The sequence below is a fragment of the Thermobia domestica genome, chromosome 15 (assembly GCF_964235325.1).
Source record: "Thermobia domestica chromosome 15, izTheDome1.hap1.1, whole genome shotgun sequence".
In the NCBI taxonomy this organism is placed as follows: Eukaryota; Metazoa; Arthropoda; class Insecta; order Zygentoma; family Lepismatidae; genus Thermobia; species Thermobia domestica.
This window is the reverse complement of record NC_137468.1, coordinates 41824374-41837103: the sequence shown is the minus strand read 5'-3', so window position 1 is coordinate 41837103 and position 12730 is coordinate 41824374. Positions and strand designations below refer to the sequence as shown.

At 37.7% G+C, this 12730-nt stretch overlaps 1 protein-coding gene across 3 annotated transcripts in view; it reads right to left on the bottom strand.

Moving 5' to 3' along the window:
- LOC145670996 (multidrug resistance protein homolog 49-like) overlaps positions 1-12730 on the bottom strand; it is a 150445-nt gene that overhangs the window by 116100 nt on the left and 21615 nt on the right. For all 3 annotated transcript variants that reach the window (XM_081739632.1, XM_081739634.1, XM_081739633.1), the window contains exons 5-7: positions 11579-11714; positions 11236-11333; positions 5678-5849 (exon numbers count right to left, since the gene is read on the bottom strand). In XM_081739632.1, the coding sequence (XP_081595758.1) occupies positions 5678-5849; positions 11236-11333; positions 11579-11714 (406 nt within the window). The remainder of the gene's footprint in view (positions 1-5677; positions 5850-11235; positions 11334-11578; positions 11715-12730) is intronic.

Genomic DNA, 12730 nt, shown 5'->3' with positions numbered 1-12730 from the left:
GAATGGAGGGTGTACTCTTAAAATTGTAGTTTCGTGAGTCTACACAGAAACATCAGGCGAGTTAATTGCTTGGTTATTTTTTACATTTCAATCAATTTAAACCAAATTATTAAGATGGATCACTAGGTGTACCTAGTGCTATGCTAAACGCTGCTTGAATAGTGTGGCGTTGCCAGATAGTGTCGAGTGTTTACTGATGCCAGATAATAAAGGAAGTAATCATGGAATTCTGCTTGGATACTTATTAGAGAACTTAGTTTTCGACCCTTACCGCAATTCCGCTTCTTGAACTGCAACGCTAGAATCCAGGAATTAAACGTACAAATTTGGCAACAACGCATTATGGCGTTCTGCGCAAGTTTCTTCTCAAAATCTATTTCCTTAAATGTAAATTAATATTTAAATAAAATATGAAACATAATAATAAAATATGAAAATACGATCTCTATTTTGTAATAAGATCGTTACTTTAAAATACTTTACACATACAAAGAAACATTTTGTAAAACTGAGCACTTCTAGTAAGATCTTACAGCAAGTGCCATCTTGTATGCTCATTGTAAAACGAATCAAATATTTTATTTTATTTGTTACATTTTTCCATTATCAGGAGACACGACCAAATGAATCAGTGTCTTGTGCTGTAGCTGAAACATTACACTATCTTATAGTACAATATTTATAATATGCAACGTTTCATTGCGCAGTAGTTAAGGCAATGAGCTAAAATATGTACTGATTTCCAGGTGGTGATCCACCTTAACGTTTATTGTTTAAAAATAAAGCTGTTACTTGTTGATCTTTAATACTCTGAAGTTTGTAATTGAATTTAGTCTTTTGATATTCAGTAAGTCTTCAGCCTGTCCTTTGACTCGTATTTGTCTTTTTGATTAATATTGCATGACATTATTTTGATCATTTTGTCTGGAATATTAGCTATCGGGAATGGAAGAAATTTATTATTAACATTAAAAGCGTCCGCCTACAAACACCTCATCGACAGCTTGTTCACTTTCCAGTTATTAATACGAGGGTCATTTAACTCGAACTGGCAACACTGCTACGATTAAAGTGTCGTGTGGGCAGGAAACAAATGACGAACGTAGCGTGTTCCGTGGATGTGTACGAGTTAGATCAAAGCTGCTGTGGTTTCATGTTACACTGTGTGTGGCGAGTAGACATTGTTAAAGTGATTGCTGTGTGAAATACTGCCCTAACGCAATGTTCACACGTGCAGAACATCATATGTTTATGAAATTCCAGGTGGTACGAGGGCGAAATGATAGGACGATTCCCAGAGGATTAGTAAGGTCCGTGGGGAAGCTGCTCTACCGTATCGGACAGTGGCGAGATGGGTTGCAGCATTTCAGGCGGGACGACAGTCAACAGACAAAATGCACAGTGGAGGGCATATGCGAACGGTTACAGAACGAAATTCATTTTGCAAGATTACGGACACTGCTTGACGGTGATCGGCGCTGGACTTGTAGTGAATTGGCACAGGAGCTGAACATTTCTTCCGGAACAGTGTTCCTAACATGCTAACACAAGATCTTGGTATGTGGGAAATTCCAGCCAGATGAGTACCCCATGCTCTGACCGAGGTTCAAAAGTGGCATAGGTGGGAATGTGGGTGACTACACCTTCAACGTTACAATGAGGAAGGTGATGACTTCTTGCACCACATTATTTGCAAGTGACGAAACGTGGGGAAAATCCTACAAACCCGAATTGAAACGTCAGTGGAGTGAATGGCCCCACCCAGAATCACTACGATCGGAAAAGCTTAGGCAAGAGTCAGCAAACGTGAAGGTGATGATGATAATGTCATACGGCCACGAAAGCATTATCCTGTCACATCAAGTTCCACCGGGCGTTACCGTCAATGCTGCATACTATGCCTCATACCTCATCCACCATTTGCGATCAACATTGCGGCGCAAACGTCCACACCTCCTGGAGTCTGGACCAATTCTCCTACACGACAATGCTAGATGCCATACAGCCAATCCAGTACAGACTCTGTTACAACGATGGGGTTGGGAGGTACTGGAGCACCTGCCATACTCCCCGGACATGAGACCCTGTGATTTTGATCTTTTCCCAAAAATGATAGAACCTCCCAGAGGCAGACATTTCAGAGACATTTCCAGCATTGTTCGTGCCTTAGGGCATACTGTCAACACCCTCTCACAAAGTGGGGCTTTCACAGTTATCCGACGGTTATCAGACATCTGGCGAAGGGTTCAACAGGCTGATGGAGACGACATCGAAGAACTGTAAGCTTCTTGAGGTGAGTGATCCACTACATTTTATTTCACAACTATGTTGCCACTTCGAGTTAAATGACCCTCGTATTTATTTTTGGTTACATTTCCTGCTAAGTTCAAATTGCAGTGGCGGAGGGGCGCTATAGTACGCAACATTATTAAGAAATAGAACATGTAAATAATATAATATAATTGTAAGACACAATGTATGCACCAGAATTCGATTCAGGCTTTTTGTGCATTATACCCCTACCTATAAATCTACGTATAGGTTCAAAAAAAAAAAAAAAAAAAAAACGAATTTTAATACTTGCCCTTGAGCTTAAGCTGATTACAATATACCAATCTGGGAAAGAATTGCTAAAAATTTCAATTCTAAAACTTGATTACCAACTTTAATTACTAAAACGTGAAAAAAGTTCATTCAATTTTCAAGCTTGAATTAAATGAAGTTTCACTTTGTGAGCTTTATTCATTACCAAACACTTAAATATATTATAACAAATGATTCTGAGTTATAAATTGACCTCTATAGAAAGTAATATAATAGAATTGAATAATAATAATAATAATAATAATAATAATAATAATAATAATAATAATAATAATAATAATAATAATAATAATAATAATAGTAATAATAATAATAATAATAAATATTTTTCTAAATCACAAAAATTAGTGGATAAATGTGTGTTATTCATCGAAATACCTAATACAAAATACTATTTTTGGGTCAAAAGATCCATTATATTTCAGTCAAAAAATTTCTTGTAAGCCTTATATCTGGAGAACTACGAGGGCCATCCGGAAAGTGGTACCCGTTTGAGCCGGATGAAGCACTGACGACTCGGGGAGCCGCTGGGCAAGGTCAGACCGCGTCAGTGGCTTCTCTGCCTGCTCTGTGTGAGGTTGCGTGACGCTAGCAGTGCCTGTGTTGTGTCTGTGCTCGTTTATAATGATTAAACGAATTGAGAACCTCGCCAGTTGTGAAGTGAGGGCCGTGATTAAATTTCTTAATGCACGAAACGTTCGACCTTGTGAAATTCATCGCCAATTAAAGGAGGTGTATTGAGACAATGTGATAAACGAGTCGTCTGTTCGGCGCTGGTGTCGCAACTTCAACCTGGGGAGGGGGTTACACACGTCGAGGAGCGTTCAGGGAGACCATCTGTCATTACAGACGAACTGCTGAGGTCAGTAGATGAATACGTGAGGAACGATCGGCGCGTCACAATTGACGAACTCTGTGAACATTTTCCTAATGTGTCTCGAACAATTGTACATGAAATTGTCAAAGACCATTTGCATTATTCAAAATCTGTGCAAGGTGGGTTCCTCGCATGCTCACAGATGAGCACAAAACCAAGCGTATGGCTGCAGCACTGACGTTTCTGGGACGTTATTCCGATGAAGGAGACTCTTTCCTAAATCACATCATTACAGGGGACGAAACATGAGTTTGTTATGCATCACCTGAGAGTAAACGACAGTCCATGGAGTGGCATCACGCTCATTCACCAACCAAACCAAAAAAATTCAAGACAGTTCCGCCCACCAGGAAACTCATGACAACCATATTCTGGGATCGACGAGGTGTACTGCTCATTGATTTTATGGCCCGTGGAGACACAATTAATGCTAATGCGTATTGTGAAACATTAAAGAAATTACGGCGGGCAATACAAAATTGACGGCGAGGTCTGTTGTCTACAGGCGTCATTCTCCTTCATGACAATGCCAGGCCCAGTGCAGCTGTGAAAACACAACAACGTCTGCAGCAATTCAAGTGGGAAACCTTCGACCATCCACCGTATAGCCCGGACTTGGCCCCTTCAGGTTTTCATCTCTTTACGAAGCCATTATGGCGGGAAAAAGGTTTGACAGCGATGAAGAACTTAAACGAGGCGTTACTACGTATCTCAATACGCTGGCAGCGGAGGACTATGACGCTGGAATACAAAAACTCGTCACACGGTATGACAAATGCCTCAATTTGCTTGGTGATTATGTGAAGAAGTAGTGTAAAGTATGCTCTTTCCAATAAAAATGTGTATATTTGTTAATATGTACTACTGTGTCTTTATTGCACAAACGGGTACCACTTTGCGGATGGCCCTCGTACATATAGTGTAATCAAATCCAAATTATCACATAACGCACTATGATGTCTTTATTTCGTAAAAAAAAAAAAAAAATAACTCGATTTAGGGGCCGTTCAAAAATTTTGTGACCCCTGATCCAAAAACTAATTATTGTCTAAGATCGCAATCGTTGATGGATTATTCCCAAAAATTCTTGGCCAAGATCGTATTCTTTGATCCATTTTTTGAACCATTCCTAAAATTGTTGTTACGAATACTCTTCAGCATCGTTTTAAAAATAGCTATATTTCGTGTTTTCTTTCGTTGCCCTTGTCTAACATACCTGAAACACGTGCCTTGTCTCCCTGTCCTTAGTTGCAGTCTTGCTGTCAGTTAGGATGTACGTACATCGTGTTAGAAATGACCATAATATGTCTACTGATAAAATCAACTGTGTTAAGAACATGTGGTGGGAAACTACAGCGTGTCCCACAAAAAAAGCAGGAAATTTCAATTTTCTACAATAAGAGCGATTGTATGTGCAATAATGTGTGTTATGTGCAGTTGTATAGTTTTGTGCTGTTCCATTGTGTATATTATGTATGTGCACCCAGATGTTCCAAGACATTAACACAGTTATGGGTGATCACGAATGAACATGGCAACAAGACGGTGCGAAGGCCCATACAGCAATCGATACTGTGACATGGATAAGAATTAATACTCCTGACTTCATCGAACCTAACGACTGGCCGTCTAAAAGTCCAGATCTCAACGTGATGGATTATTGCATTTGGGGTATACTGCTACAGGAGGTTCAAGAACACAGGAGAGACATCACAAACATTGATGACCTGAAAGCTGTACTGACAGACACCTGGAACAACGTTACACTTCAAACTATCCAGAATGCAACCGGAAATTTATTACAACGTCTACACCGCTGTGTGGAAGCCAAAGGGAATCATTTTGAGCACTTGATTATGAACATTCAAGTGACAGTGTCAGTAAAATATAAATGAAAATATGTGTGTCCACCTCATATTACAGAATCTACATTAAATTTCCTGCTTTTTCGTGGGGCACCCTGTATAAATAAAACTTATGTCTGTGGGAGGTAATCATATATTGAAAAGCAGTCTGTACGTACCAACTGGTTGCACTTGATTTCCTCAGAAAGAAACAATACTACTTATAATAATTAATCTAAGTTAAATGGGTTATTCATTTACTTTTACAACATTCGAGGTTTTATATTTGACAACAAATTAAAAAAATAACTTCCATTATTTAAAATCGTGAATTCAATTGTTGATAACTTACTCTGGATGCAATGCTTGAAATGATAATTACCACCGGAACAATCGTTAGTAGAACGATAGATGATTTCCAGCTGTGCACAATACAGTGGGAGACTAAAATAATGGATCGACAAGCGCTAAAGAGAAACATTCCCAGCTTTTCTCCTAATCCATCATATACAGCTCTAAAATTACTGAAAAATTTGAAACCAAATTATAAAAAGAATTGTACAATAATGTTAACTTTAAAGGGTTCATATTATTAACTTTAATAAGTTTATTTCTATATTAATTATTACACATGTAATGAGATGAGCTTTCATACGCAAGATGATAGATATATACAAGGCGTCCGGTGAGGCAAGTCAAAGATTTTGGGAGGTAATAGGGGAGATCATTCTAAGCAAAAATGCGTATGTGAACATAGGGTCTATTTCCCCTCGTTCCAAAGATAGGATTGGGATAACTTTTTTGCCTCTTGCACTTGCCGATTTTCGTTTGAAACGTTCTAGTACACCCTGTAGTTGGGGTTATGTTACACATTATACCTCGTTTGAAAGCTAATGAAACAGGCTTGCAGATGGTATACAGATTGTCCCAGTACTGCATACTAGATAGACATAACGGAGGAAACTTTTTCGAATTTCCCTATAAAATTCCCTTTTTAAAACAATTTTGCACTGTTCTTGAATGGAAACACTGTCGCTAGAGAAACAGTATCTGATTAGGTAAAAATGATACTCTATACCAAAAATCCATTTGAGGTGTCAAATTTTTAGCTTCATTATAAGCCGTAATAAAAAGTATTCTCTCTTACTCCTTACTCTAATAACATAACAATGTTTCAACTTTCCATAGATGACAATAGTTACGAATATTAATAAACGAATGTTTTTTATGCAAAACTGGATATACAATACTATTCCCTAACATATGAGAGCTCTACATTTCTATGCAGGAACACTAATTACAGTTTTGAACAACAGGTGGCAGTGAAACAAAATCCACTTGAATTAAAGTTTTCGTAGAACCTACTACACCAGAATGTCCATTGCAATCGGGTTGTCGAAATCATAAATAATACATACATTAACAATAATGCATAGAAATAGAGACGTAACCCTACTAGCATCAACCTTGAACGTAATTATTTTGCGCGTGCTGCAAATGTTCAAAGATATCACCATCCTCGTCAATGAACTTTGCAGTGCGCGTCAGTACATGCAGTGTTGCCCGATAGATGTCTTCTCGGCGCTCTTTGACGATGTTGAATGCCTCTAGAATGATCTGAATTAACTCTTCTCGTGAGTTGGCCTTTCGTCTGTATACTACGTCCTTCAACCACTCCCATAAGCAAAAATCCAACGGTGTAAGATCCCGGGAGCTGGGCGACCAGTGAATAATTTACCTCCGTCTTCCGCGACCCATTCATCGATAAGGAAACTTGGAGTCAAGATATTGACAAACAGCTTGTGTTGCATGAGGGAGCCCTGTTCTGCTGTAAGTACATGGACGCTAAAGTTTGAAAAGCCACATCTTCCAGTAGTACTGGTAATTCATGGCACACGAAATGCAAATAATATTCACCGGTCAAACGCTGGTGCAGAAAAACGGGACCAATGATCTGATCACAGTTAATCCCCGCAAAACATTTACAGAAAATCGTTTCTGATATTGCATTACTGTGGTTGCCCTAGGATTTTCGTCACTTCAACGACCCCAGTTGCGGGTGTTATTTATCCCATTCCTGGTGAAGGTGGCCTCATCGTTGAACAAGATGAATGGGAAAACATTAGGATGCTCCTGTATCCATTGGGAGAAACCAACTCGTAGTTTACTATCTCCTGGATAGTGATGTTGCACTCTCTGGACATGGAACAGATAAAGCCCTTCTTCTCGCAATGGTTGGACTCCGCTGTACAGCCTGAATAACGTTGTCTTCTTGTTGAGGAGTGTTGTTTCGAGGCTCGTTCAGATGTTAGCTTTACTCTAGGAAGCTCACCAGTTTCCCGCAGTTTAATATACACGTGTGTAAAGACCCGTGCAGTAAACACTCTGCGGCGAGGAAATCTTCGCTGGTATTCTTCCACCGCACCTTTGGCATTACTATCACAAAACCCGTAGACGAACATCATATCTGCATATTCAGCGTGGGTGTATTGAAAAGTAATTCTACTACAACACTGTCGGACTTCTTTCACAGTCTACACGCAAGCACTTTGCACTTCCTCACGGTACCGAAACTCATGCTATCACTTGCACACTAACAAACTCTATGGCCTATGGAACCCGGAGGTTCAATGCCTCGTTCTCAAAAGCTCTCCACTGACTTATATTCTTAGCCAATTGGATCCAGTTTCTACTTTGTATTCCTATCTCTGCGAGATCCATCTTAATATTGTCCTCCCATCTACGCCTTGGTCTTCCTAATGGTCGTTTTCAGATTGGTCTTCCAGTCAAGATTTTGAAAGCGTTTCTACTTTCTTCCATTCTAGCTACATGACCTGCCCACCTAAGCCTCCCAGACTTGACGACCCTAACAATGTTGTGTAAACCGTATAAATTATGTAGTTCCTCGTTATGAAGTTTCCGCCATTCTCCATTCCCGTTCCTCTTGGGTCCGAATATTCGTCTCAGGATCTTGTTCTCAAATAGTTTCTTCCCTCAGAGTAAGTGACCATGTTTCGCAACCATAGAGAACAACAGGCATGATTATCGTTTTATACGTATATTTTAAGCTTCAAATTTCTCGACAGAATTCGCGACGACAGGAGACTTTGAACCGAGTAGTAACATGAATTCCCTCCTTTTAGTCGACATTTAATTTCTTCGTGAATATGATTTTCGTCTGTTAATATTGATCTTAGATATTTGAAACTATCCACTTTATCAAAAGTATTATTTAATATTTTAATGCATCCATAATTTGCCGTGTTACGGTCCCGACATACTTCCATGTATTTAGTTTTCTCTGAATTTACTTCTAAACCCATGTCCCTGCAAGCGTTTAATGAGATCTCTGCATTTCTTTCTATTGTTCTCCTATCATCCTCTATTAAATTTACATCATCAGCATATGCTGTAACCTGGTGAATACCGTTCAACTCTAGGCCCTGGTTGCTATCTTTGATTTCCTTATAGCGTATTCCAGAACAAAGTTGAATAATAATGGCGACAACGCATCTCCTTGTTTCAGGCCATTTTCGATGTGAAAGCTCGTGGACAAAAGTTTTCCTACCCGGACTTTGCTTTGGGATTCGTTTAAACATATCTTAATTAATCTAATTAGCTCTCTCGGTATTCCAAGTTCTGTAAGAATGTTGTAAAATCTTTCTCTCCTAACCGAGTCGTAGGCCCTTCTAAAATCAAGAAATAGTTGATATATCGGGGTATTGCCACTTTTTTTTCGAGTATTTGTCGAATGGTAAATATTTGGTCGATAGTTAATCGATTTCGTCTAAATTCGCACTGATAATCTTCAATAATTTAATCTGCGTATGAGGTCAATCTTGCTAATAGAATATTTGAAAGGATTTTATAGGATGTTGACAGAAGAGAAGTGCTTCTATAATTATTAGTCAGTCAGTTTACTCGCCTTTCTTGTGAATTGGAACAACGATTGATTCTTTCTTTTCTTGTGGTAATTCTTCCTTGTTCCAGATAAAGAGAATGAGTTTGTGTATCTTGTTCCACAATTTTTCGCCTCCACCTAAAAATAACTCAGCCGGGATTTTGTCTACCCCCGGAGATTTGTATTTCTTTAATTTCTTTATAGCGGTTTCTACTTCTATTCGGTTAGGTTCTGGATTCTACGGTTCTGCGGTGTGTATTTCCTTTTCTCCACGCACATTAGTTTTTGGTTGCGTGTTCAGCAAATCGTCAAAGAAATCTTTCCATTTATTTAAGATGCTATCCGTATCAGTGAGATTGTTCCGTCAGCTTTCTTTAATATATAAGCACGAGGTTGATAGCCTTTCTTAAATTCGCTGATCCCCTTATACATGTTTCAAATGTTTTTTTTTTAATTTTTACTATTATGTTCAAGTTCCTTAATTTTAGCTTTCAAAAAATCGCGTTTCTTTGTTCTAAAAGTTTTGGAAGTTTCCCGCCGGATGTCTGCGAAATTTTGTGTAGTTATCTCATTCGGATTTTGTAGCCAACATAATTTTGCCTGTTTTCTCTTCTCTGCTAGTTTAATGCATTCCTGGTCGTACTATGGTTTGTTCCTACGTATTTCCGTGTGTCCCGATTTTTCTATTCCTGAAATTTTAATGCTATCTCTAATTTCAATCCAAGTATTCTCAATACTAGTGCACTTCGAATCTTCTAAAACCGATAATCTATTCGAAACTTCAATCTGGTATTCCTCTCTTACCTGGCTCTCTTCTAATCTCTTTAAATTAAATCTCTCCGTTTTGGGACATTGAATATTTCCTTTATTCAACGATAATTTCTCTCTTATTATCGCTGCATTCTCACTTGCACACACGAGACAAAATAACTAATAAAGAGCCCTTTTAAGTTAATAAGTTGCGGTGCACCGCTTGCAGCAGAAAAAATTCCAAAAACATTTCCAGGGAATTGGTCATAACAGTGGTAATGTCTCTGTTGGGTGTGCGTGACAAGCAAAATGTTTGTGTGCATTGGAAGTGATTATTTATGATTTCGCCAACCCTGTTACAATGAACATTCTGGTGTAGTATGTTGTACGAAAACTTTAATTCAAATGGGTTTCGTTTCGCTGCCATTTGTAGTACCAAGTAAAAGCTTCTCCATTCCAAAATGTGTTTTGCGTAAATTATTTTATTTAAATAACGAGTTTAAGTAATTTTATCACATACTTATTAAAGCTTGCAGGACAAAAATTACGCTTCATCATAAAGGAAATAGACAATGTCCTACTTGCAAGTGTTCGTAATTACTGCGCAAGGAAGTAATTTGCAAATCAAATGATTACAATACTAACTCAGCGCCTGATAACGTCAATATGTTGTCATAGGTAATACAGTAGAGTCCCGGTAATCTAAACACGCTTAATCCGAACATCCGGTTAGCCCGAACAGGTCTGGGAGGATTTTTTGTGGCAAAAATACGCAGTTTTAGAAAATTAATAACTAAAAGGACGAAAATGGGTGCATGGGGGAACATTACGACAATTACACGAAGTTTAAAATAGATACTACTGCAGGTACTCTACGTAGAAATATGAAGGCATCAAGTTTGTCCAACATCTTTAACATTTTTCCAGTATACTGTAATCAGCAAACGTGTTCTGAAATACTATACGCTATGTATTACAACACAATAGACCCGTTCACCCGCTTCAAACTGCGATTTTACTGTTATTCCGGCTAATCCGAACAATCACCTAATCCGGACAGGGATTGGTCTCATTTAGTTCGGATTAGCGAGACTCTACTGTGTGTAGCTATATATAAAGTGAGTGTTAGATGATAAAATGGATCAAATAGCTGTTTCAAACGAAATAGTCAAACTATTAAGGACGCTAAGCTATTTTATGAGTTTTAATTGTTTGTTTACATGTTTTCATTCGTTTACTTTAATTTTCTTCCAACTTACGGTTCCAATAAATCAGTTATTGATCTATCCAAATATTCTATCCAATGTGGATCTTGTTGCAAGATAGCCTTTATAAATAGATTACGAATACGTAGGATCTGAAAAATAATGGAAATAAAATGCTTGGTAAAGTAAAAGCAAAGACAAAAGATCATTTGAATACTGTCATCTTTTCGAATGTAACTCATAATAATGTGTAAGTGCACATAACAAAATGTGATAGTAATTCTTATACGGTCTTATTAACGAAACAAAATTTTCTTGCAATAAACAACATCCAACACTAATAAGCATAAAAAAACTACTGCGTATAGTTAAGATCCTAACAACAACTATTAATTACCTGGCATTTAGCTGAATAGTTTATGCACGTTATGCATATATATCCCATAAAGAAATATGCCAAACCAACAATGAGACAACCAAGTCCAAAATGCTGGATACTTTTTATCAGATTATTTTGGAGTGTTTCATTACGCCTTTAAAAATTATAAAGAAATATAGATTAGCTGATATTTCTCTCTTTCTTCAGTGAGCATTACTTTCATCTATTTATATATCTATCTACCTACCTATCTATATAGATATGAAATATACTAAATTTGAAATACACGTATATACAAAATTTTAAAATAAGCTAGCTGAACCTGCACTCTTTACACAGCGCATCATTCACATACGATCATGAATCTCCTTATCATTCCCCATAACATCTGTACATGTCTCTTTACAGACACAAGTGAAAGACGACTTGATAAAAATCGGCGAGGGGTACTATAAAGGACAGACTTCTTCAATATCTCGCATCGTTTCCAAGATTTGAGCCTACTTCTGGTTGAAGTTTCTAATTCATGTATGATCAGTGTTTTCTTTTTTCTTTCATGCAGTATGTAATAAGCAAATACATTACACACACACAATTAATTATAATGTCAGTGATATATGGTGTTCATTCGGCAAAACACTCCAAACAATAAAGATTCATCTTAGACTGGAGAAATCGTTATCCTTCGTTTTTCATTATCATTTGGCCATGAAACAAACGCCTGAAAGATAAACAACCTGTATACAAATATACGTATGATATGTATGACACGTAGCATATGATGCTTTACTTTTTTTTTAAAAAAATCAACACTTCCAGTGTACCACTTAAAATGTAATAGAAAAATAACGGAAATGTTTTTTAAATATTTTATTAAAACTGAACAATCTATACAAAATTTTGCAATCGATCAGTGAAAACGGCAACTTTCTAGAGCCTATGATTCCCGAGAACTCATTGTCGAAAGGATTGGCCACAAATATATAAACTTTCTAGTATTTTAATATGCTGGCTGCATAGCAGGAAACTAGTGACAGTCCAGTTACTAGTTACTTTTATATTAAAACAGTTAAGTTTCCTTTACTTCTCTGATTATTACCAAAATCTCTTCGGCCGTCTGGAAACCTCGCCCCCAGACTTCCACGTTTATTCGGACTACGCCTCGCACTT